This window comes from Protomyctophum parallelum (genome assembly GCF_964188405.1).
Source record: "Protomyctophum parallelum genome assembly, chromosome: 2".
Classification (NCBI taxonomy): Eukaryota; Metazoa; Chordata; class Actinopteri; order Myctophiformes; family Myctophidae; genus Protomyctophum; species Protomyctophum parallelum.
Genome location: NC_139699.1, coordinates 32614362 through 32642103, shown reverse-complemented (window position 1 = coordinate 32642103; position 27742 = coordinate 32614362). Strand labels below are relative to the sequence as shown.

The 27742-nt window shown below is 42.4% G+C and overlaps 1 protein-coding gene across 1 annotated transcript in view; it reads right to left on the bottom strand.

The window, feature by feature from the left end:
* Window positions 1-15378: 15378 nt before the first annotated feature.
* Window positions 15379-27742, bottom strand: part of mpped2a (metallophosphoesterase domain containing 2a) — an 85167-nt gene continuing 72803 nt past the window's right edge. Inside the window, exons 5-7 of the mRNA XM_083759559.1 lie at window positions 21148-21263; window positions 20217-20330; window positions 15379-15733 (exon numbers count right to left, since the gene is read on the bottom strand). Coding sequence (XP_083615685.1) covers window positions 15615-15733; window positions 20217-20330; window positions 21148-21263 — 349 coding nt within the window. The 3' untranslated portion in view covers window positions 15379-15614. The remainder of the gene's footprint in view (window positions 15734-20216; window positions 20331-21147; window positions 21264-27742) is intronic.

Below are 27742 nucleotides of genomic sequence, written 5' to 3'. Positions count from 1 at the left end.
CATAGGTGAACACGGGAACACATAGGTGAACACATAGGTGAACACGGGAACACATAGGTGAACACGGGAACACGGACATTGCTGTTCCTTGGAGTGGTTGCACCACTCAAAAATGCACTGAGTTTGGTTTGACGGGGAGGTTGGAGTTCCATACACTGGCCATGCCGTTCACGGCCCTCCATGCAGTTGCCTTCCTCACTTTAAGATCCTCACTTTAAGATCTTGCTGATAGCGTTGGTTCTAAATCCATGGGAGGGACTATGGATTTCTGTTTTATGGTTTGTCGTTTAACGCAGGGACATTTTGACAAGGATAGAAATGTATGTGCAATGTGCACATGTGTATTGAGTGTGTGGGTGGAAATTCTCCAGGCGATATACTGTATGACTGCTTTCTCTAAGTCTCACGACGATTAGAGAGAAGTAGGCTACTGTAGTGCTGATCAGAGAGATAGAGGGCGAGTGGGAGGTAGACAGACAGACAGACAGACAATCTCGATGTTTTATTGATGGAGATATAGGAGCACGACGGACGGATTAGGTGCAGAACAAGAGAGAGACAGAGACTGGTGCTGATGCTGTCATACAGGAGGGTTTTGTGCGTGCGTGCGTGCGTGCAAGAGAGAGAGAGAGAGAGAGAGACTGTTTGGGGACATACAGTATATATTCCTCTCCTTGGCAGTTTTGTGTTCAGTGTTGTGTCTGTCCCCAAAGAAACAGTCACAACCTGCAGTAATACATCCCATCATATTAAAGGCAAGACATAAAGGAGCCTCAGAGACTTATATCCCTCTGACTGCTAGACTAGAAGACCACACAATAAAAGTTACATTTAAAATACTATTAAATACATTATTTATAATAATGTTATTTAATTAACACATTCCATGCGTTATAGTATAATTGACAAGATACCGTGACTGCTGGGGTTCTTTAATTACCTTTGGAGCGTACAAGTATTTGTGTCTTTGATCCATGAAAATCCGCTTGAAAACCATGATTTGTTATTGAGCGCACAAAAAAAGCCACTTTTCTAATATGAGAGCTTTTCTCACAATGAATGCACTGTGTGGATGGACACAATGATAGACAGGAACAGCCCATCGTGTTGGTACAGTATATACACAAGATTATCTTTGACAAAGAACTTCATAAGTCACATTGCATGAAAGATGCTTTAGAAAAATAAAACGTATTGTTAACTAGACTATAGATCATCTGTGTTCATGATTCTGCATTACTGAGCTTTATAGAAGCTTTATTGAAGCAAAACATTTCCATGTCATATCTTAATGGAACATAACACCATCTCACCATGATCTTGTGGACTGTATGTCGTGTCCAATCATTTAGATATACTGTGGTGCTATGCTCTCTCTCTCTCTCTCTCTCTCTCTCTCTCTCTCTCTCTCTCTCTCTCTCTCTCTCTCTCTCCGTCTATTTTCTCCTGACAACCCTCTGTGTCTCGGTAATTACTCAAGATTTAATTAGCCAGAGAACAAAGGCAGCTTGACACCCTGTACGAGGGCAAGCCAGTCATGTACACCACACAGGCACTAAGCAGATATTTCACATATTCAGACCCTGGCTGTGTATCTTCTTTAACATGCTGTAGGCACATAGACCTCTGATTCTAACTAAAGTCAACATCCTTTCTGATAAAAACACACAATGTAATTTATTGTATTGGATGTGTTGGTGAATGTATGATCCTCATAGTGATCAATATCACAAGCCCTTTATGGCTTCCACTGGTGAGGATTAGAAAGGGAGTGAGAGTCTGTGTATGCGTGTGCGTACATGAGTGTGTGTGTGTGTGTGTGTGTGTGTGTGTGTGTGTGCATGTGTGTGCGTGTGCGTGTGTGTGTGTGTGCATGTGTGTGCGTGTGCGTGTGTGTGTGTGTGTGTGTGTGTGTGTAATAAGAAACAGGAGGGAATCCCAGCCATGTCCTCAGCTTGCAATGACAGTAATTACACAGAAGGTCATTTAATTAGTAGAGGTTCGTACACCTACATGGTTCATCATGGCAGACGAATTGTAGCTAATTAAACGATTCAACCTTGGACCCAGGAGGTACAGTGAGGTGCAGAGACACATTAGCCTGAGCCATGCAGAAGGAGAAGAGAATAAGAGATGCTTGGAGTGAGCGCCAACCTTTTTCTGGGTGATCTGATCAACACCCATAGGAGGGCGGAGGGCTAGAGAGGCAGAGTGCAGAAAAGTAATTTACAATATATGTCTTTGTCACGGGGCAACCCGTGCCCTATAGACACTAGAAGACTCCACAATATAAAACTGATCATGACAATTAAACGCACACTGCACAGCTGCTTCCATTAATTGACGGTCATCAAGCTCCTTGGAGGTGTGGCTATGTGTAGCATCATAATACGCTTATCTGTGTTGCCTAATTCTATTGTAATTGTTTTGAGATTTATTTGATGCCTTGAAATACATTCAGAGTCTGTTAAGGAAATGTGTAATTGTATAGTTAGTCTATCTCATGGCCATGGGTTATGTTTTACCTTGTTTGAGTAGATGGTCCAATTACTAATCATTGAGGGTGGGTCTCACCTGGTATAAGGGAGGCTGGAAATGTTGAGGGGAGATTGCTCAGTTGGCTTGAGACAGCAACGAGACAACACCAGGGCTCACTGTCCACAGACAGGCATACAGGGAGCATCAAAAAGCTTATTCAAAAGCCCTCAGAGATGCTCGGTCACTGTTCTACTCGAATATCATCAATAACAATTCCGGTAACTCCAAGCAACTTTTCTCCACCATAAATAACCTCCTTAAACCACAATCACCCACCCACAGCGACACCACAGAGGACCAGTGCAACAACATCCTCGATTCATTTAGGTCAAAGGTAAATAACATCCGCTCCGCCCTATCTCACTCCTCCACTCCACCTGCCTTGACCACTACCCCACATAGCCCCTCCCCCCCTCCCCCGACCACCACCCAACAGCCAGGGATCCTCCAGTCTCTCGACTGCTTGGCCAGCATATCCCATCTTCAGGTCGAGGCCATCATCAACAAGATGAAACCCTCCACATGCGCCCTTGACCCCTTCCCCACAGCTCTGTTAAAAACCCATATAACTGCCATAAGCCCCCTCATCACCACAGCCATCAACCTCTCCCTCCAAGCCGGCCATGTTCCACCCTCCCTAAAGACAGCCATCATTACACCTCTCCTAAAAAAACCCACCCTTGACCCGGACATACTCTCCAATTACAGGCCCATCTCCAACCTGCCCTTCCTCTCCAAGGTACTGGAAAAAGTGGTTGCCGCTCAACTCCAACAACACCTCAAACACAATAACCTCTTCGAGAAATTTCAGTCAGGATTCCGCACAGCTCACAGTACAGAAACAGCACTGGTCAGAGTCACAAATGATCTCCTGATGGCAGCTGACAATGGTTCCCCCTCCCTCCTCATCCTCCTGGACTTGTCCGCAGCCTTCGATACAGTCGACCACACCATCCTCCTCAACCGTCTCCATTCCACCATAGGACTCACCGACACTGCACTCAACTGGTTCACCTCATACCTCACTGACAGAACTGAGCGTGTCTCCCTAGGCGGTGTCTACTCACGGTCACATTCTGTCACCTGTGGCGTGCCCCAAGGTTCCGTCCTTGGCCCCACCCTTTTCACCCTCTACATGCTCCCCCTTGGTCGTGTCATCAGCCAGCATGGCATATCCTACCATTGCTACGCTGATGACACCCAACTCTATCTCAGGACTATCCCACTCCCCTCTGCCCCCCTGTCGTCACCATCATCACCATCATCCACATTAACAACCTGCCTTGAGGAGATAAAGGCGTGGATGACCAACAATTTTCTACAACTCAACAGCTCCAAGACTGAGGCCATCCTCATCGGCACCCCACACCAGGTCAAATCCTCCCCAATAACAAGCATCACCTTCTCCAGCCAAGACCTCCCACTCTCACCTGTAGTCACCAACCTGGGTGTAAAAATGGACCCCCACCTGACCTTCGACCCCCATATCAAACACCTCTGCAAAACCTCCTTCTTCCACCTCCGAAACATAGCCAGACTCCGCCCCACACTCACCCTCCCTGATGCAGAAAAACTCATCCACGCCTTTGTCTCCTCAAGGCTCGACTACTGTAACGCACTTCTCACCGGGATCCCTAGCAAGAGCATCCAGAGGCTCCAGTACATCCAGAACAGTGCTGCTAGGATCCTGGTGAGAGTGCGAAAATACGACCACATCACTCCCATACTCCACTCCCTTCACTGGCTCCCCGTCTCCTTCAGGATTGAATACAAGGTCTGCCTCCTCACCCACCAATGCATCCACAGCAACGCCCCCCCCTACTTAAAGGAACTCCTTGAACCCCCAGCCTCCACCCGCTCCCTCCGCTCCGGTACATCTAACACACTCAAATGCACTAGAACCAAACTCCGCACCATGGGGGACCGGGCCTTCTGCTCAGCTGCCCCTCGGCTGTGGAACGCCCTCCCCGACCACCTGAGAGCACCACAGTCCGTGGACGCTTTTAAAAAGGGACTAAAGACCTTCCTCTTTAGTAAGGCATTTGCCCAGTCGGACTTTTAAGCTGCCCTGTGTACTGTTTTTAACCGTTTTATTCTTATTTTTATTTGTATTTTACATTTTTCTGCCTGTAGCACTTTGAGATTTGTTTCAAATGTAAAGTGCGTTATAAATAAAATTTATTATTATTATTATTATTACCAAGGGAGAGCTGCCAGGGTCTTCAGGGAAGGCATAGCCTGTTTTCAGTGTCTTTAGTTCTTGGTTTGTTGTTTTTGTCTTTTTAGTTATCAAGTATTTCTTACTTTTGGTTTTTGAAAGTGTATTGTGGCCAGTATTATTTTTGCAGTATTTTGTTTTGCCTCAGACCCGGGCTGTGACAATCCGTCATATGGGCTGTTCAAAAGATCTACATTCTTGGACTTAAGTCTATTCTTGGAACCTTGACCGCTCGGCAACTCTTACAGTCTTTCTTTGAATTTCTATGATGGAAAAAAGCAGTACCAGTTCAATTGTGCCTACATTATGAAGTGATATATTCAGTGGGGCGAGCGGTTCTCGAATTACGTGGACAGAGAGAGTGGTGCATTTATTGTAAGATGTTGAATAAGGTGCATTGGTGAAGTGCAAAAGTCAAATGGGGACTGGGAAGGCATGCTGTTATACTTATAGGACGTTGGCACCCGGGCCCAGGTGCACGCCAATCACACTGATAGTAATCATCTCACTGCTCTGCTCTCCAAGACATATTGGAACCAATGACAAAGGAGAAATAACTATATGGCAAAGCAAACATACAGACACAAACCATAACCTCCACCCCAGTTGTCTTTCTAGACAGACTGTTGACTCAATGTCAATTCAAAGGAAAAGAGGGTGCTGTTTTTCCTTTATTTCTTGCCAATGGGTTATCTGTTCTCAGATTGCCACCCCAGCTGCAGTTTCTGACAATTGTGCACGGACCCTTAACTGTGTCTCCACTGAGGAGACCATCTTTCCCATAAACAAACAGCTGCTATGTGTAATAAACAAATTATCGCCACATTGTTGTTGCCCGAGGTAATTACAGACCAAAGTTTGCATAGTGACCGGGAAATAAAATCTAAATGTCCATGCAATAATCATCAACAGAAATGTGGAGTGCAGTTGTGTCATGCACACGCACATGCACACGCACACACACACACACACACACACACACACACACACACACACACACACACACACACACACACACACACACACACACACACACACCCAGACAAATAATTATCCATAAATCATGCCCCCTGTTAGCTTGGGGTCCTCTGAATCTCCTTAACCTTTTTAATGCCCTTTTTTCAGAGCTGTACTGTAGACTTAAGATTGTATTGATCCCCTGGGGAAATGAATGTGTCATACTGTAGCAGCAACAGCAGTAACTAAGAATGAAACGGAGCAATTTGTACTGGTTAAGAGTGAGAGTCAAGAATCTAATCTGTCATGGCCACTGTCATGTTATCCTGCTATGGTACTGTATCTTCTAGGGGTGCACGATTATTAAATTACGACTGATATGAGCGATATCCGATCTCCGATTATTTGCAGGGTCATATCTGCCGATACCGATTCTGATATATTATACAGAGGACCTAGCCGCAATTTGCAACACTAGATTTTTTAAACAATGGGATCAATCTAGAGTTGCAATACCCTCTATTGACAGCCCATTGATCCAAATGCAATCAGCAGAGCGTTTGTTTCATAAAAATCCACCGTAGCGTTGTTATGAGCTATATACTTTTTTGTCAAGAAATTCCGTGCCGTGATACAAGTGTTGGAGGCACTCGTTTTTATTAACAGGTCGTGCTGCTGCTTCCTGCAGCATGTGCAAATTGGAAACAGGTGGTATGTAGGGCCGTTCAGTAACTTCGACGAGCGCTTCCAAACTCCGAAACTAAGAAGAAGAAGAATCACCTGCACCAAATGTATTGACAGAAAGTAACTCATAACATGTCTACGGTGGATTTTTATGAAACAAAGGCTTTGCAGATTGAAAGAGGATAATTCAAGATGGCCCTACAGCTGCAATGTTGGTGAGTTTAACGTTGTTTATACAAGCAGATCGGAAATTCGATTTCGATGAATAGGCTGTCAATGGAGGGTATTGCAACTCTAGATTCATCCCATTATAAAAAAAGGGGCTTGGCCCAAAGCCTGTTAATAAAGTATTCAATCAATCAATAAATAGACTATACTCTTTTTCCATGTGTCTGTTTTCACTACTGAATGAGATGAATACACAAATTAAATGTAGAAAAATGTAAAGTTAATTTTTACTTAAGATTTTACATCATATTTCATTTGGCTTTTGTTCTAGACTAGAGGTACAAGACACAGATTTATATTTGATGACTTTTTACATTTTTCATTTTGTTTTGCTGGTGAAAACTACTCTGCGAGTACAAAGCCATTGACGGTCTCATTTCCATACTGATATGACATTTTTGGATGATATATGGCCGATTCCGATACGCTACAGATTATATTGTGCATCTCTATAGTATCTTCCCTTGTGTGTCTTCTGTTGGTTGGTGTGTGTGTGTGTGTGTGTGTGTGTGTGTGTGTGTGTGTGTGTGTGTGTGTGTTCCTGTCCTGCCTCTCTCTCGCCTCTTCGCCTGGATATTGCATACCTAGCCATGGTTCATGACTCTCGTATTGTCATGATAATCATCATGGCAGTCATGTTTCAGGGCTATTGCATACCATGCCTTCAACCAGCTCGTCATCAGCCAACACCCATGCATCAACTTTCACCTCTCTTGTACCTCTTCACTCTTTGTCAGATATATAGTTTCTTCAGCTTCAGCTTCCTTCCCAGATAGGACAAAAGTACAGATTGCAACCTATTCAGTGTGGTTCAGTTCTCTGTTCACAGAAACCCCACATTGTGATGCCAGAGGAGTTTCAAATTCTGGCTTTTGGAATGGAGAGGAGAGTCTATATAGACTAGTGTGACCCCAAGGTTATCATGGAATGGAGAGGAGAGTCTATATAGACAAGTGTGACCCCAGGGTTATCATTCTCAATTAACCGTCGACCTCAGCATAAGCATTCTCGACACAGTTACAGATCTTTGGTCATCAGTACATGGAGGACTTGAGGGGTGAGGCGTCATTTCATGTAGAGTGGCTGCTATTAACTCCCAGGGCAGCACACAATTGACACTGTGTGCCATCTACAGTACACAGTGAGTGTGTGTATGACGTGCATTTAGCTTCTATCTATGTGTTATAGCATTGCTTGACTGTGTAGGCATGTTCTGTGTGTATGTGCTATAGGCTATCTACAGGAACACAAGTATCTGGTGTTAACAGTAGGCTAACACAGGGTTGCACAAAACGTGCACAGGATTAGTGTATGCTATTGGAGCACCATTGTGGTGGTCGGGTCTATGCGTTTTCTCTTGGCCTCACTCACACATGGCAGACAATTGTCTAATGATTGTTCTGGGGGATAGGGGTGAAGAAACAGCTTCAATACATTTTCAATGGAAGTCACATAGTTTGAAGAGACAGTCTAGTTTGATAGGGGACTGCAGCCATCAGACAAGGTTGTCTCTTCAAACCTGTGACTTCCATTGAAAATTAATTTAAGCTGTTCTTCCTTCCTCTCCACCACAACAGACACGAGACACATGTTTTGTATATATGTATGTGAGTGAGGCCCTACATAACAGTAGCTTATATAAACACCAACCTATATGGGTGGGCGACTGGGCGTGTTAGTTGGGAACTTGGGATGTGACATTAGATAGAAGACAAACAAGAGCAGCCTTCTCTCAGCCAGATCGTGATCTGCACTTGGAAATAATCTCTCACATGGTTTCTTGCCAAATCTCTGGCGTTTACCCGGCACGACCCAAAGCCGCACTGGGGTTGGCATCCCGGTGCTGGGCTGGCTACGCTGCCGCCTGCCAACACAGACATAATGGTCCCCCATATGGCTGGTAACAGGGCCTGCCGAGACCCTCGTTCACTTCTATAAATACACTCCATGTAATGAAAAGCTCAGTTGAATTAATCAGCTTGAAGACATTAATCAGACATTAATGAATCCCTGACCTCTGCCCTGGACTGCTGCGTAAGCTTTGTCTCTGTCTCTCTGCCTGTTTGTCAGCGTATACTATAGGCAACGTCGTCTAGGGTCAGTGTATTGACTGGTTGTCTCCGTGGGCTGTTCCATTGGAAATTGTTAGGTCTTAAGTAACATTTGGATGTTGGCCAAAGCTGGCATAGTTTCACATTTCTATGAAATGGAAATAAGTTACAATTTACAACTGGTACAACTTGTACACGTGGTGTATGGAAAAAAGGTTGGTTGTGAAACAGACTTCTATAACAACTCATTACCTCCCCATGGCAATTAATGCAATGGTCAGTGGTCTCTCCGTCACACATACAGTACATCCACGTATACACTCACACATTTCATAATTGTTATAATATGTTCAGTCAAATAAATAAATACAATCTAGGTGACTTTGAAGGAGATCAACTGTCAGTTAAGTGATGCACCTGATTACTGAATAATGGACAATGGTGCAAAATAAATGTCATTAGTGCAATTTCCAAACTGCACCCAACAAATCAATGAAGACCGTATTGAAGCCCTTGCAATTAGAACAGAGGAAAGATAGGCTTTTAGAGAAATTATACATTAACACGCAGACGCAGGTATGTAATAATCTACTGAGACATCATCCACCAGTCAATCAGCTGATCCACTTGATATAATTCCCTTTAATTGCAATCAACTGTGGAGAGGTTTTGTATTAAGATTTAATTCTGCACAATTGCCCATCACCGGTTCATATATGGAGGTAATTGAGTCATCAAAGAATAATGGGGAATAATGATCTGTTAGCAAATTCTTTGCAGTGTTGGGTTTACAATACATACGGTATGGAAGGTATTCAGTTTAAGGGGGATTATAACCAGAGTTTGATTGTAGTATGCCTGTTCTCTAGTCCCGTGGCTCCCAAACCTTTTCATGTCAAGGACGCCCAAATTTACACTAATTAGCTAATTACTAATTGCCAGGGACCCCCCATAAGAGATGATTTTTACGGCTCTAGCAGAGATTCTCAACCCGTTTAAATTCAAGGACCCCCAGTTTGACATGCATTAGTCTATAGTCTATACAGACCCCCATTTGTACACTCTCAGAGCTACAGACCCATGAAGGTCCATTTGGTTCCAAACTCTCCTTTAGCTGGGGACCCCCTGGAACTCCCTCAAGGACCGCTCTAGTCTTCAAGCCCCTGTCACGTACAGTAGTGGGTATTGTGATGTTATATACAGTATTTGTTTTTGTTGTTGTGGATGCAGGAAACACTCTCTTTTCCACCACGTTTTGGATGCTAACAACAATTCTGCATTACATTTCCCAAGCATTCCATAGTTAGACTCAAACTGTATATATATATATATATCAGCATAATAAAACATGTTTTGTCCAAAAATACATAACCGAAGCCACATGGGCAAGATGAGGACATGAGGACAGGCTCTGATGTCAGGAATCATTCTGCAGCGAGGTGCCTTGTGCCAAATGAGCTCCAGATTACAATAATACCTCTGGTGGAGCAATTAAGATCATATAAACACTGCATGCAGAGCACTGGCACCAGGGTAAGCCACACACGCACACAGTGCGCATGACGCACACACGAACGCACGCACACACGCCCGCACGCACGCAGACACACGCGCGTGCGCGCACACACACACACACACACACACACACACACACACACACACACACACACACACACACACACACACACACACACAGTAAAATCCTCAATGTTCATTTATTTACTTGCAACTTGCAACTCCGAGAGAGTGTACACATGTAACCAAATGGACCCTTCTGCTTTATTTGGTTACTTTTGTACACTCTAAGTTAAAGTATCCAAGAGCCTGGGTGTGGACCTGGACACAGACAGTCAGCTGTCAAGGCATGTACACTTTGCCCTTATCACTGAGTCCATCCTGCAGGTTTACACATTACAACGTCCCAAGGATCAGACCCTTCCTCACCAAGGAATGAGGACTTGGCTGGGATTCCCTCCTATTTATTACCCAAGTTTGAACACACACACACACACACACACACACACACACACACACACACACACACACACACACACACACACACACACACACACACACACACACACACACACACACACACACACATCGGCGGCTAAGAATGTGACAGCTTTCAGTGTCTTGCTACATATCCATCAACAGCAGCCGAAGGCTAACCCTGACAAACATCCAATATCACCAGCAGCTGCTGGGCCATGGATAATTAATATAGCCAGCAATTTGGCAAAGCTATAAAAGCCCTGACACTGACACTTGTCATGTAGTGTGGGGTGACTAGTGCATGTAACCTTCATGTAGGTTGAGAGGAGAGACGGGAGGGCAGGAGTGTTTGAAGGTGGCACAGAAGTGCCATCTGTAAAGGAATTTGTGATAATCCAAGTATCATAACACAAACAAGTTGTGCATGCACACACACACACACACACACACACACACGCCTCAGGGATTGAATTTCGTTAACACATCTCTTGGGCAAATATATTGCATTTTCGAGGCAAATATTGTTGCAGTGCAGGAAATTCAATCAAGCCCTCGCACAAAGAGAAAACATTATACAGTACGGTATGCAAGCTTTTAGTTTAGGTGACCTTCTTGAATGAATACATCAACAGGTTTAAAACCACATTGTAGTTATGCCTCTCACATACAATATGAACTGAACTAAGTATGTCGCCATATGACACAACAGTGGGATTATCAGCCATTACATAGTGCTGATACTCAATCAGTATCAACTAAAAATGTACTTCTCATTATCTCTATATAGAGTAACATACCTTGTATTTATTGGTTGGTAACACGTGTATGTTACCAGGTAACCAACATAGCATTCGGTACTTCCTACTGTACATGTATAATATGAATGTTACCAAATTTGGCAATTTCCCCATTTACCAGCACAAGGTCAAAGCATATCTCTGCCTTCTTGTAGCCTATTATTTTGGTTTTACTTTAAAAGAGATGATGATTGGAACCCAAATGAGTCCCATATGGTTTTAAAGAACACATTTACAGTAAAGTATATCTGCAGGTAAAGGTAGGATGAAATAACAAGAAGAACAGGAAATCCATCAACTAATCTCGTCCTCAGCCAGCTTCTGTCCCTGTACATATACTGTAACAGCATAAATACATTGGACATAAAAAAGACAATAAAAGTTTAATACTTCAATAGTCAACAAGCTACTAATGTAGATTGAAGTAATTAAAGCAAGTTATGCTTCCATGTGGCCCCCCAGGCAGCCAGTTACCCATACAGTATGAATTAGACCTATTTCATCCCAAAGGCGAAATGATGCAGACGGACCAACCAACGGACTAACATCGCTGTCCTAAGAGCTGTGCAGCTAGCACGGCTAAAAATACAGTTGCAACGAACTGCACGTGCATTCATTCTTTCCTCGTGTTATTATGAGTATTAGAAGGGGAAAGAAGTTTGGGATTTATCCATTTGGACACTGTATCAGAGACATAATCTGTGTGGATACTGTACACGTTCTATTCCCCATAGAAGGTACAGTACAGTAAGCCTCCCTAGTCCCGATATTTATTATTATACACTGCAATTGCATGCTCTGCTCTGCATGATACTGCTACTGTCAAGCGAGCATCGATTGCCATTGCCAAGCATGCAACTTGCATGCTTGGCAATCACAATAATTGCATGATGCAAGTGTATATTTAAGAGTACTGTATTTGTACGCAGGCAGAAATTCAAGGACTGAGCGATAAGTAAAAATCACACACCGTGTGAACTGAGCGGTGCAGAGTGTGTGTGTGTGTGCTGGCTAAACAGACATAGGTACATATTGTACATATAGAGACACACACGACCACGCTGCTCAACAGCGCCACTTTAGGTCACCCAGCGGTTTTGCAGCTGTCCGTACTCAGACATACATGGAGACATACATACATAGGGAGTACACAGCTGTTTATTGGAGCGGTTAGGCTCCAATAAAAAAATCACACCTGTGTGAACTGAGTGGTGCAACTCCCCTCCCCCCACCCCCCTCCTCTCTCTCTCTCTCTCTCTCTCTCTCATTAGCAGGCAACAGTGCAGCACTATCTCTCTCTCTGTTTCTGGCAAACAGCGCCCCTACTGGTACTAATAGTCATTCTGGTGCTCATACATACATAGGCGGACACATACATAGGCAGACACATAGGTGAACACATAGGTGTTCCTTGGAGTAAAAAAAAAAGATGCAGGTATACATGGCGCATCACAGAGGTGCCCTCCATCGACTCAGACACTAGAAGCCGTAACGCACAAATCAGAGAGCAAGTGAGGTTCTGCATCTCCTCTCGCTCTTCTGTGTCCACCGTTAATATGATTAGACCGGATTATGGTAATGTATAAAAAAAGGGGGTGGGCGCACTGCACAGCGATGCTCCGGTGCTCTCATTTTCAGGAATAGTTAATTGGTTAGGCTGCTTTGATGTTGGGGTGATGGCAGAAGGTGGTTTGGGAATAGGGCGGGGGTGCAGGGCGGAGTGAAGGAGGTGCAGTGTGCATCAGGCAACTTTTATTTTTGGCTTGGCAGAGATCTCTGCAGGCTCCCTGGAAAATGGAACTTATACCTGATGGCGCTGAAGGAAAATGGCTTAGTCCTGAGAACTCCACACATATCCCAATAAATTAAGTGAGTTACATGCATTACTTTCTTTCGTTCATTGGGAGAGATCTGGAAAGAGAAAGTCTCCATTGCTAACCATGCACCCATCTGTGGAAAAACGTTTCTACATCTTGACATTCGTGCAGACAGGGATTATATACAGTGGGAAAAGATCCACTAGAATACTCTTGTCTGAATGTCTCTATCCAAGGTTGAATATTGTGTTGAGGGTGGAAAAAATGAAGAAAAAAATGTATATTAATGTATATACAATTTATATCATAAATCACTTATATCAACTACTGTGTTAGAGAGATTATTAGGGTAAACCTACCCTAATAATAGTTTTATCTAATAGTTTAATCTTTTCTAATTCTTATTCTTACTAGTCTTATTACGTTTGAAATGTACTAGGTATTTTTATGCCATGTCCTGTATGTCAGTCCTGTTTGTATTGTTTGATGTCTGGGGACTGCAGATGGAAATTAGCAAGTTTTGCTAAATCTGGTATATTTACACTGCATTTTTAATGTAATGTTCATCAATATACACTTTCCCGACCAAATAAACGAATAAAGTAAAATTTGTGGAGTAATGGATGTGGAAAGTGGTCTGGGGACTAGGATGTTGACAAGCACATAGCACTGCTCATTTAGTTTTTACCTAATGTTCAAGAAAACAACAATTACACTACTAATGCAGAACATACAGTACGCGGGGTCAAATTGCAGACATTTCAAATAGTGATAGGCACAGCAACGTCTTGCATTTCTAGGTACTGTATATCACGGCAATATACAGATAGAATAGAATGTCATTTTCTCAACAAATATACAAACAGCCTTTCTTAAGTAAAAATCTTGCAATTTTATTTGCATATAAAGGCAGCTAAATATATCACAATGAACTGAAAGAACAGGAACTAATATTTCCATGAAAAGGGATACAATCAGAGGGGGGGAGAGAAAGACTGAAGGAGGGAAGGACAGAGAGAGAATGAGAGAGAGGTACAGAGCACAAAAGAGCATTTACAGCGGCAAAGTTGAGACACCTATTGGCAACATTTTTTTTGTGCTAGCAAGATTGCATTTACACACAGTGCAAAATTAGAAGAATAACAAAACAAAAAACAAAGCAATAAAAACACAAATACTATCTGATTTACACCTTAAAGGACTTAAACAACTCATGTTTAGGCAGGCGTGCTGTTGGGAATCAAACCAACCACCACCTGTTAGATTGTGAAATTACTTAGCCTCTGACAAAAATAAAAAATAAGATCCTCTCTCATCCAAGATTAACAATCTACCCTAATGGGGGGAGTAAATACAAAAAACAAAACAATACATTAAAAGAAAAGTTCAAAGAGCATTTGAAGGGAGTGGCGACAAAGTCTGCCATAGAGGTGCATTCACAAATAAAATAAAATAAAAAATAAAATAAATGCACCTAAAAGTATGTTTCTTCCATTTCACCCAACACGACTTTTAGTACAGATGTTTAACAACATGAATATATATTTATATATATTTTTACATTACATTTTCTCCAATTCTTTTTACGTCTTCATTTAAATCAGAAATCCAGAAGGAAGTGTTTAATACAGGGTGCTTTTGTAGAGGTTTTAGAATTTGGACAGTGATAGCTCTTTGTCCCTGCACATTGCGGAGGTGTTGCGCTGGGGAAGGATGAGTAAGCAATAAATAAGGAGGGGACATTTATCTCTGAGCTAGCAGAGAGCGGGGCTTCGGCTGAGAAACATTAAAGCTAGTTTAAGGCAGCGTCCCTGTCAGCCAATAAGAAAGAGGAACTGACGAGAGCATTAAAAAAAAAGAAAAAAAGAAAAGAAATCAGATGATACAAAAAACAAACAATGGCATCCGTTGTCCGGCCAACACACACACACAAAAAGAAATTATACAAATTCACAAAGCATTAGTTTATCTTACAGATCCGACCAATATCTTATCAATAGCAAGATTGTTTAACCACGTAATCCCCCCCCTCTCAACACCCCGGAAGCCCACCCACACACTCACACCAAACTCCCCCCTTCATTATCCAACACCCACATAATTCTCAACCCCAACGACAGCTTAAAGAAGACCAATATTCTTTTTTATTACATTTTTTTTACTCAAAAGAAACACTTAGAATTCTTCTTTTGACTTATTTATAGAAAAAACAAAAACAGCAACTGTAGTTTATTTCTGGCTGCTTCCCTCATGCCACCCCACCCCACCCCACCCCACCCCCGCGACTTCCACAACATGACAGCGGGGTTTTCTGCAATGTTCTCTAGTTTCATGAGCTGATGGGGTTGGGCAAGTCAAAGACGATGGGAGGGTTTGTGGGCTGGAAACTGACCGTGCACGTCGAGGCGTTGATGAACGTTGTGTAGCCGTCCGTCATGATACCGTAGCCTGGAGCGTAAAGCAGGGAAGAGAAAACAAAACACGCCAGTTAGCAAATAGGGCAACCATACACAGAGAGAGAGAACACCTGGTAGACAAATAGAGATAAACAGGCACACACAAAGTGGAAGGACGGATAGATGGATGGATGGATAGTGAAAGAGGAGAAACAACATTTTTTAAGGAACGACCGAATAATTTTGTCATGTTGAAAGACAGCTCTAACACTTGGCACAGGAAGGGGATGAGAAAAACCTTTAGCAGGACTGATGGGTGGAGGGGGAGTGTGGTGGGAAACTGGCCTTCATCTGGTGACCAATGAAGCTTATCTTCATCTCTGGGTAATAAACCCTCCTCCTGTCTCTCCCCCTACGCTTTCAGCCCTCCATTTTTCATAGACATCCATCGCTTTTAAATCGTAGCATCAACCCCACCCCCCTATTCTGAACTACAAACTACAAAACAAGACAGCGTCTAACAACGGTGTGGCTGCCATGTGCATCTCTCTGACATCATATCATTCATATCCAAGATGTCAATATGGAGAGACAGCGGGTGTTTTGGTAATGCAAGGCAAGCCTTTTGTTTTCTTTCTGGTTGATCTCAATTGAGAGGAGTTTGAGATTCGCTCCTGACAAACCGACGCATGCACATACAGTATTTGGTCAAGTGGAGTTTGCTTTCCATTTTGGAGTGTTTATAGGGACTGAGAAGCAATGCAATTTTTTCACTGTTAAACAGTCTGGCCGCCAGGATTAATTAATTTATCTATCGCGCATTGCCAAGGTTTTATCACGTGCAACCCTTATTTTGAAGAGCCAAATATCCATATCCATTGAAAAAAAAGTGTGTGGTGTCTTCACCGGTTGTTGTTCTCTCTGTCGGTGGTGGAATAACCCGACCGGGAGTATCACAGCGCCTGCTGTCGGCCGTTGAAAAACCTTGTTTTCACCAGAAACGACATTCATTGCGCCGATTTGGAAATACAGGCCATTGAAAGCAGTAGTAGAGTGCAAGTTAGTTAGTTAGTTTATTTTTATTTCGGTCATTTGTTAACACAATATGAGACATATCTGTCCATGAAGATAATCGAATGTCCTAGCGCTCTGTTCAGAGAGTGCTCTCTCTCTCCCCAGTCTCTTAAAGATGCCTTTTTCTTCTTTGTTTGTGTCTGATGATAAGAGCTGCTGTAACACAAGTTCCACTTGGGGATGAATAATGTACCTATAGCTCCCTACCTCTAATAAATACATAAATAATATTTATTTTTGTTCCGTTTTCTATCCCTTTCCTCTCACTCTACCTGTCCTCTCTCTTCTCAAAATTATGGAGCAAGAAAAATAATTTCACCCACCGTTGTAAACCTGTGATGTGACAAATAAAACGTATTCCGACTGCACCAGCTGAGAAATGTGAACAAGCATGCAAGAGTAACCGATTAAATACTAATCGGTTTCAAACAGACTATCCTGACCTGCCACAAGCAAAGTCAAACTGAGTGGCATCACTTGTACACTAAAGTACACACGCACACACAATTGTGTAGGGATGCGCACAGTGTGCCCCCTGGGGCAGTCAAATAAACAATCAAGCCTTGAATAATCGTCGACTGGGGTCAAATTATTATAAAGAAATATATACGAATTAGTCGGCACAGCTACCACATAATGTCAACTCAACCAAAGCAGTGCGTGGTGACAGTCTTCAATACTGGAAAAAAAGAGCCTGGGGATTAAGTGGTTAATGTCTCCCCCGATTGTGAAACACTTCCACATGACATCACATTACAGTACAGTACATCACGGACATATCCTTTGAATCTTTATTCCAGGCTTTTGCCAATCAGCCTGGAGGGGTGTCAGTGATAAGATGCACAGTATTCTTAATGCTAGCGCTTCTGGAACACTAGTAGGATTAACATACAGATCTGGTAGGCTACATGAGCCATTATTCCATATTTTACAACATACAAGTAAAAACTATCAAAAAGGTGTAACCCAGTTCAACTAATGGGTCACAGGGGGTTCGGGTGGCGCAGTGGTAAAGCATCTGCCCACCAATTGGCCCGTGGTCAGGGGAGGGAAGCTGGGCGTGGAGGTTGAAATTTTGTCACTGCACGACACGTCATCCCTACAGGGTGGGGTGGCACTTGTTGGGTGGGAGGAGTAGGGCGGAGGCATTCCGTCCTCCCGATGGGGGCTCCTCACTGGGACCGATACAGTACAACAGCAGGGACAACACACTATAGTGTGCGGTGTAATAGGATTTTGAAGATGAGAATACTACACTGCCTTGGAAACATAGAAAGCAAGGCTGTCTGTTGGTTGTCTGTCAGACGACGTATTCTTACATAAGGCCGATGTTTGACCATGTCCACTGACCACCCCAATGTATTCTCTGCTCTGTCATTGTGTATAAAAGAGAGAAATGTAAAGGGCTCAGGAGGCTTGAATACGTGCTTCCTCCCTGGGCGGGTACAGACCACTCTCTACCTTGATTATTTCTTAAAGACTCTGATGTGAGTTCTGAATAATCTACCACAGCGGAGAGGAATTAATTGGCATAAAGACTAAATTAGGGAGTAAAAATGGGTACAAAATGCTATTTGCTATTCAAAACACAAAAACAAAGGTCACTGCAATAGTTGTCGACCAAAGTAATTTCAACAAACTAGGCAAGTGGACATAATCTGTACTTTTGAAACCTTAGTGTCAAACACTGAAAAACGAGCTGCGGTCTAATGATGGCATGGCTTCCCTGGGTCTTTGAAGTTATACTGTATGTTGTTTGAAAGCATGACTGCTCCAAAAAGTCAGCATTTCCTAGTATTATGTCAATGCTACAACATCTTCTATAGGCATATACTTGAGACGTTTCTGCTTTCAGAAGGTAGGACAGTACAGAGAGCACGACAGGGAATAGAGAGCAAAAAGGTGGATGAACTGGAACGTGTGTCATGAGTCAATTACGTCTGTGCCTCAGTGGTGCGGTCGCCAGGGCTTTCCCATATAATTACAATCTTTTTTTAATATTACTTATGGGACATGAGGAGAGGAGAGAGAGGAAGGTGAATGCGAGAGAGGAGAGATGACACGTTAACAGGACCTGAACCGTATGTGAACCCAGGACCTTGAGATGTTGAAGTGTGCACATTAAGGAGTCTCAGCCCCAGGGGCTCAGCCCCAGGACTCTACCTGGGATACAGGTCGAGTGGGCGGGGCACCTAAACATTGTGGGCACCTGAACCCATTCTGACCTGAGATCAGATTCAAAAAATGTCTTCTACATCCTGACAATTTTCATTCTGACCTGAGATCAGATTCTAAAAATGTCTTCTACATCCTGACAGTTTTCTGAAAAAGCTATGTTTTTATATGTCAGTCGTTCTTCGATAAAAAATAAATAGCAGACCTACAAGATCGTAGAGCTTGTAGATCTGCTATTTTTCAATAGCTAAAGCATAACATAATGCTAACACCAAAAGCGGTTTCCACCCAGAATGGGTTAATGATAAATTGGATGTTTTTTTCCAAAATGTAAAAAAAAAAAAAAGAACAAATAAGGATGCTTTGGAAAATGGTCGATAATATTGTAAACTAGAAAAAGTGCCCTTCTGGGCACAGGTCTCCACCAGGTTATCCACAGATCCGTGCAGTTAGAGGTAAAAACACTTTTCGGCCAGTTATAGCGCCACCTTGAGGCTGAGTTGAAATTGTTCATGTGGCATTTTGTCCTCGGCCTAGTGGGAATGTGGGTGCACAATTTCACGGAAATCACGCGATGTGTTCATGATTTGCAGCATTTTGTTTGAAACTGAGCACTCCTGTGAACTTTGGAAGCCAATCTTAACCAATCAGGATGGAGTGTGAGAAATATGAAAGACCGGTTTGGTTGAATGGCTCTAGAGAGACTGTGTACCAATTTGCGTGATGTTTGGACAAAATCTGTAGGTGTGCTGTGCAAAAACCTGTTTTGCACAAAGCGGCCTCCTGGTGGCGCTATAACAGGCCGTTCTGGAAAGTTTGGGGCAGAGGTTCATGGTTGGCATCCAGGGAGTGTGTGTGCAAAATTTGGCATCGACCGGGTTAACGGTGGCTGAGATTAGCTGGTCACGGACGGACACACGGACACACGGACACACGGACACACGGACGGACGGACGGAGTGCAAAACATACTCTCCCCATGCCTTCGGCTGGTGGAGACAACTATACATGACTTGTATATTACATCATTATCAGACCTAAATTCATGCTTCAACTCATGTATGCCCAAAATGACTGACTGGCTGGCTTAGCCACAGGCTTTACAGCAAATTATAGCAATTGTAGAAATATTCAGCCTTAAGTCATTAAAATATTATACTGTATGTATTTGTCCTCCCCACCCCATTTATAAAATAAATATAAAATAAAAGGGTTCTCAGGTGCCAATTCTTCTGATTACCTCCACCTGCCCCCCCCCCCCCCCCCTTCATATTTTACAAACAGTACCTTCATGTATGCCTCCAAAGGCATGGAGCTTCGGTCGCACTCTCTTCTGGACTGTGTTAAGCAGCTCCACACAGCCGACCCGCTGCAACTCTTTAGGAACCCAGTCTCTGAAACCTGCACAGCACACGCACACGCACACACACACACACACACACACACACACACACACACACACACACACACACACACACACACACACACACACACACACACACACACACACACACACACACACACACACACACAAAACAATAAATCATTTCTCTCACTCTCCCCTCCCCTCTACAGCGATCCTTTCCCCCCAGCCCTGCTCTCTCCAATCGTCTGTCACACTGGTGCAAAATCGAGTTTCCATGTAATCAAACGGGCGCAGCAGCAGCAGCAGCTGAAGGCCAGGGAAGGAAATCACTCAATAAAGCCAGATGGGAAGCTCACAAGAAACAAGGCTGGAGGAAGAATGAAACGACTAGGGCGAAACAACTAAAGAAAACTAAATCAGCTTGTAGCCGAGAAACAAACAACTTCACCCAAACAATATTTCACCATGGCATGCAGTCGTATACAGAGATGCTTGCACCCTCCCTCCCTCACACCCACAGAATGAGGACTCATATTTGGGACTGAGCTATAGTGCTGCACATTGAGATCAATAGAATACAGAAACATGAACATACAGTATGCATTCAAACAATCACATACATACAGTACTAATCGTGTACACACATTTGTGCTAACACACACTCTCTCTCGCACACACACACACACACACACACACACACACACACACACACACACACACACACACACACTTTTATCAGTGTGCCAATGATTTCAAATCATGTGGAATATATTCATAGAGGTTTTTTGGTGATGACAGGTGGAGCCATCATGCACGGTGATGAGGGAGCTGTGATTGGTTAATTGTACTCACCCAGGGGAGGGCCGTGGGTCATGAGGATGTCGATGCCTTCGGGGACCTGGTTCCATTTATCCAGCAGAGACTGGCCCCGTGGCAGGTTGAACCCCCAGCCGTTAAACCACGGAGTCCTACAGCGGGAGAGGGTAGACAAAATCATGTTAGGACAGGGATCGGTTATAAGCTAATCAAATTAAACCGACTGAAACCACACACGCAGATTAAAAAGCAAGACGGATTCCACAAGCACTGAGCAATCCCATCCTGTGTCATCATCTGGCGTACATTTATCTGTCTCACTCACACACACACACACACACACACACACACACACACACACACACCCCGCAGCTATAGCGAGCCTGAGTGATTGACGGGAGACGGGCCACCTTTGGCGCAGTGGGTAGAAAACTGCAGTGAACGGCCGGGTGACAGGCACCATCTCAAGTCCTACGCTAGCAGACACAAAGAACCCCCATACGCAGCTGACAATGAAAGAAGGATGAATGGATGGATGGATGGATGGGGGGGTAGATGAAGAAATAAGAGGAAACGTGCACAGGTTAGAGATGGAGAGGGTGGGGGAGGACAAGATTTTTCATTTTTTTGGGGCCGAGGTTTGGATGATAAATTGATGCTTCATTTATCACAATAGTGGTAATGGCAGTGGAAGGCTGACAACACGTTAAAGCAAGACAGATTATCATCCTGTAACATCTCTGTATCTAAGCTGTGAGAAATGAAAACTAAACAAAAAAAACAAAAAAACAAAAGGCCATATAGAATTACAGTTTACCAAGATTTATTCTGTTCTATACACTGTTGGCTGTTTTTTGGACAATATACTGTATATGGCTTGCCTTTTGGTTACTTAAAACAAGTTAACTGCCACCGCAAGAAACGGCTGATGTTAGCATTAGCACACAATGTTTATCTTTCGCCAGAAATGTCAATATTTTAATTGCAATGCCGTGAAAAATCACAAATCACAGATCTGAACCTAGGATGGATGATCAACACCATGGACAGCGGCGTACTTTCCGAGAAAACAGCAACAGAAGATCGTAATTACAGTTGGAATATGCATTATGCAGTGCACAAAGACCTGACAGAGAAAGAGGACAATTATGTATTTGTATTTATGCTGGGGGGGAGGAAGGTGTGGGGAAACGAAATGTTTTGTTCTTTAAAATGTTAAAAACCAAATTAAAATATATATGTAACTAGAACTGCACTCTGTCGAGTGCATACTGTACTTGCTTGTTGCACACTAGTAGGCCATAAATGGCCAACTAGTGCGCAAGCAGAGCGCGCAAGTACTTTCGACCGCTGTAAACTGTCAAATCTCTGTATATCTGTGAAGGAACGTTTGAAATGTATAATTATTAGGTGTAACTATTTGCTACCTACCTACTTTATGCATATAAACACCTAGTATTATTAAGTATGGTTCAAGTTTCTATCTATATAAGAAATACACTTTTATCGTTGTAGATATATTCTGGATCCCTTTTTAGTTTTTCAAAGAAAAATAAATCATTGATATGTGATGAAAAAAAAGGTATATAAACTGAATTAAAATATATTATACAGTATAATAATTTTATTATTTATTGTAAATTGTCAATTGTTTTAAATGTATTTCATGTTGGACTATAGTGATATTAATACTAAATCATGATCAGAGTAATATGTGTCTCTAACTTAAATTTCTGTAATAATACTTTCACATTTGTTAAAATATACATGATCTAAAATACTTCCGTAATCTGTAGTTGGATTTGTATTTAATTGTTTAAAGCCTAATCTTGACATGAAGGTCTTTATACTTCTATCTTTCTCAGTATAATGGTCTTCATTGAAATCTCCTATTATCATAATTGCAGAAGTCGGAGATGATAGATACTTTACCATGTTTTCGAGAAATGTGTTTAATTTCGAAAGGTCTGTTTTAGGTGATCTGTACATAAGAATGATATATAGATCTTTATCTTTTACATGTATACATACGTGTTCTACTCTTTCTAATATCCTGATTTAATTTTGAATTATTTCAATGGAAATATCTTATTTTATAGCAAACATAACTCCCCCACCTATATCATATTCTCTGTCATTCCTGATTGTATTGTAATTCGTGTTAATTGTTTTTAATTTAAAAGTAATATTATTATTTTTCTTTAAGTGTGTTTCAGTAAAAGCTATTAGATCCAACATTTCGAGTTGGGAATCTGAGTTTATATCTTCTAAATGTGTTAGATAACCTCTGACGTTCAACAATCCGATTTTTAATGAATGTTTTTTTTATTTTTATATATTTTTTATCCCACGATTTTGTAACCCATTTTCACCCCTGTGTCAATCATCTAATGTGATCCTGGGCTCTACACACCCTCCGCCAACCTGGGGAGAGCAACGGACTTAACTCATGCTTCCTTCATGCTTGAGTGTCCAAGTTGCTCCTTTACACCTGACAGGGGGGAGTTTCCCTGGTTGGACGTAGCGCGTGGAAGGAACACGTTATTCCAACCAGTTCCTTTCCCCTCCATCAGGCGCCCCGGCTGGCCAGGGGGAGGCAGTTTAGAGACCAGGATTACTGCATTTTTTGTGAGGGTATCTACCCTAGGGGACACGGGGAGAACATGCAAACTCCACACAGAAAGGCCCTTTCGCCAACCCCGCCTTCGGGTATGGGCACTGATGACGCGGAGGAGGAAACACGCCGCCAGCACCCACAGCGCCCCGAGCGGGAATCGAACCCAGGACCTTCTAGCTGTGAGGCAACAGCACTACCAACTGTGCCACCGTGCCCCCTTTTAATGAATGTTTTATTGGTAATTGAATTATCTTCCGTATATTTGGATTTTCTAGAGGTGATTGTCGTAATCGTATCATTTCTCTCTCTACATTCTTATCCACTTTGATCTTTTTAGGATTAAAGTCAAGTATATATATAGATCTCTTATCCTTTTCACTCTACTGAATGCTACATAGGCTTGTCCCGGGTTAAAATGTGAGCCCTTCATAGATACGACAATCTCTTGTATAGTTAATCCCCAAGCTAATGTCAACGGGAATTGAAACCTATTTGTTGATCCTGTTCTTCTGCCTCCATGGAAAATGATAGCTTCATGTCTGTAGATTGGAACTGCTTCTGGGTAATTTTTATAGTTGCTATTAGACTTTGCATTAAGACCAACATCTTTGTCTTGGAATCTAACGAGTATTACTGTAACATAGGTGCCGTTTTTCCCAAAGTCAATATACTCAACAAATCCTCTGATACCGTTGACTAATCCATCAGATACCATTACATTAGTAGTCAACATCACTTGTGCACCAATTGCTATACTGAGAGTAGTTGGTAAACCTCCTGTTTGTGATAGTATCCTTTTTGTGCAATCCAGATCAAATAGTCATGTGTCTTTATCTTTTCTACTATCTTCTGCCTTTATATGACAAATAGTAATATTCAATTTATCAAGTTTGTACTTATTGTGTTCATCGACAGATGTATTCTCTGCAAAGACATGAAGTGCATCTTCTGGGTAATTATCATCATTAGGATTTATTTCTCTTGATTGTAACTGTTGGATATCCTCATTTGTTATTTCTCCTTCTCTGACTCGATTCAACATTACAGCAAAGTTCAAATCATCTTTCTGTCGCATTACTTCATTAAGTTCCAACAATTTAAATGAATCCCATCCATTACCACATATATTAGCCATTGCATTACTTGTACCTTGAAAGATGTATTTTTGCATTACTGGTGGTAATTGGAATAGATCTCCAACGGCTAAAATAGATACATTGCCAAACGGTTCTTGTACCTTTGAGCCATTTTTAATAACATTTGTGCATTTAATTTGACTCAATCGTTTGTGTACTTGAAAAATGTCTGCACCAATCATAGAAATTTCATCTATAATTAATAATTGCAGATTTTGTAAGGGATTTTCTAGTAATGCTACCTTTTCTTGATTCAGTGGTAAGAAAGTATTTCCAAATCTCGATGATTTTAAAGATAAAGCTGAATGGAGTGTCACACCTCAAATATTAAAAGCTGCTATTCCCGTCGATGCCGTAATCATAGAAATAGTTTCATCAGGTTTTATGTAGTTAACTGAATTGAATAATCTCATGCAGTCGTAATGGATCAGTTTAATAAGATGACTCTTTCCTACCATATATGACCATATATCTTACGTCATCATTGATAGCTAGTCATACATATTATACACACCACATACTCTGGTCCCAGCAGATCAGGCACAATTTGCTATTTTATTTTACTGATTATGTATATAGTATACGTATGACTAGCTCTAAATGATGACGTAAGACATACGTATACATATACATATACTATATAGAGTATGTAGTTGTACAGTAAGTTGATTAGCGGTATACTGTGGTTACTTTGCGCCAAAAACCGTGACAGCCAACCCGCCATTTGATGCATATGCAAATAAAACAGCAGATTTGTGCCTGGTTTGCTGGGACCAGATTACATAAATGACCATATTTCTTACATCATCATTGAGAGCTAGTCATACATATACACACCATGTACTCTGGTCCCAGCAGATCGGGCACAATTTGCTATTTTATTTTACTGATTATGTATATAGTATACGTATGACTAGCTCTAAATGATGACGTAAGACATATGGTCATTTATGTGATCTGGTCCCAGCAAACCAGGCACAGATTTGCTGTTTTATTGGCATACGCATAAAATGGCGGGTTGGCTGTCGCGGTGAACGAAGACCGGGCGAAATTATTACTTGCGCGCTCTGCTTGCGCAAGTAATTATACAATTGGACTTAGAGATGCTCTGTTCAATCGGCTACCGATCGGGAGATATTCGCTCCAAATGACTCGATCCGGTGATCGGCAATTCACCCTATCTGTGATCGGCAATTCACCCTATCTGTGATCGGCAATTCACCCTATCTGGAGAAACATCAACATAATTTAGCATCTTTGCGACAGGCCTAAACATTCTCCCCTTCCTCCCCACACACAGGAACAGTTTGGATGTGGGTTTTGACATATAATTTTGCAAATATTCAAATCTTCTCCTTACACACAAGATCGGTATCGACCGATCATGAGAAAAACAATCGGTGATCGGAATCGGTCCCAAAAAAGCTGATCGGCGCATCCCTAAATGAGCTCTATTGACCATTTGCAGACCGCGGCCATCTTGGAAGCACTCGTTTTCAGTAAAGCAATGTCCTCCTGCATCATGTGCAAATTCAAATCAGGTGGTACGCAGTAACGCAGGGCAGTTGAGTGATATCTAACGAGCACTTCCAAACTGCAACACTTAGAAAAAGAGTCACCTGCAAGGACAGAAAGTAGCTCATAACATGTCTGCAGGGGATTTTTATGAAACAAAGGAGGATAGAAAGAGGATAATTCAAGCTTTTCGTACAGTTGCAATGTTGGTGAGATTAAGGTTGTGTACTACAATCAGATAGGACTTTTCTGTTTGGATGAATGGGCTGTAATGGGAAGTTGCACCTTGTTAGCACCTTGCCATTAACTTATGGTAAGATGGCTGTGGTGTGTATATGGTCCATGGATGCGCGCGCATGTTTCGTGCAGGTGGGGGTGAGCAAGGTGTTGCCTAGCAACCGGCTCAGGGCTAAAAGTTGTTTTTAGCGGAACCGTTTCATATCCATATAAATATCCAACAAACTAACTTTATTGATACAGCATCATTTTAACCCATTTTGACTTGAGATCAGATTCTAAAAATGTCTTCTACATCCTGACGGTTTTCTGAAAAAGCTATGTTTCTAGGGCAGTCATTCTTCGATTAAAAAAAAATAGCAGAACTACAAGCTTGTAGATCTGCTATTTTTCAATAGCTAAAGCACGACATGATGCTAACACCAAAAAGGGGTTCCCGCCCAAAATGGGTTAACATACGGAAAGCTCAACATGCTTTGTTTGCAGGAAAACACAAAGTAAATTAATGCAAAATATACCAACATACTTTTTTTACAAACAGATGGAACCCACACCTAGCCAAAATGATTGCTTAATCGCAAGCTTGTGTGTTGAGAATGTGTTGTCTTTTTTTGTATCCATTTGTTTGTCCATGTGTGGGTTTGTGTGAGATAGTGTGTTCATGTCCATGCGTGTGTGTGCAGTATGCTGTTCATGTGTTCATGTCCATGCGTGTGTGTGCAGTATGCTGTTCATGTCCATGCGTGTGTGTGCAGTGCGCTGTCCATGTGTTCATGTCCATGCGTGTGTGTGCAGTGCGCTGCCCATGTGTTCATGTCCATGCGTGTGTGTGCAGTGCGCTGTCCATGTCCATGCGTGTGTGTGTGCAGTGCGCTGTCCATGGTATTTGACCAAAGGGGAAATCAGGACTCCTCAGACATCAATAGTCTTTGTTACAGGGATGGATGGACGCTCCAGCACCAATCAATACGGTGGAGCTAAGCAAGACCCGGCACACACACACACGGCCAAAAACCCTGGGTTTATTCTGAAACACCCTGGCTGACAAATTGTCTCTCATAAAATAAAAAAATAAAAAACATGCGAAAAGGGGTACAATCCATTTATTTAGACTAACGCCTGATTC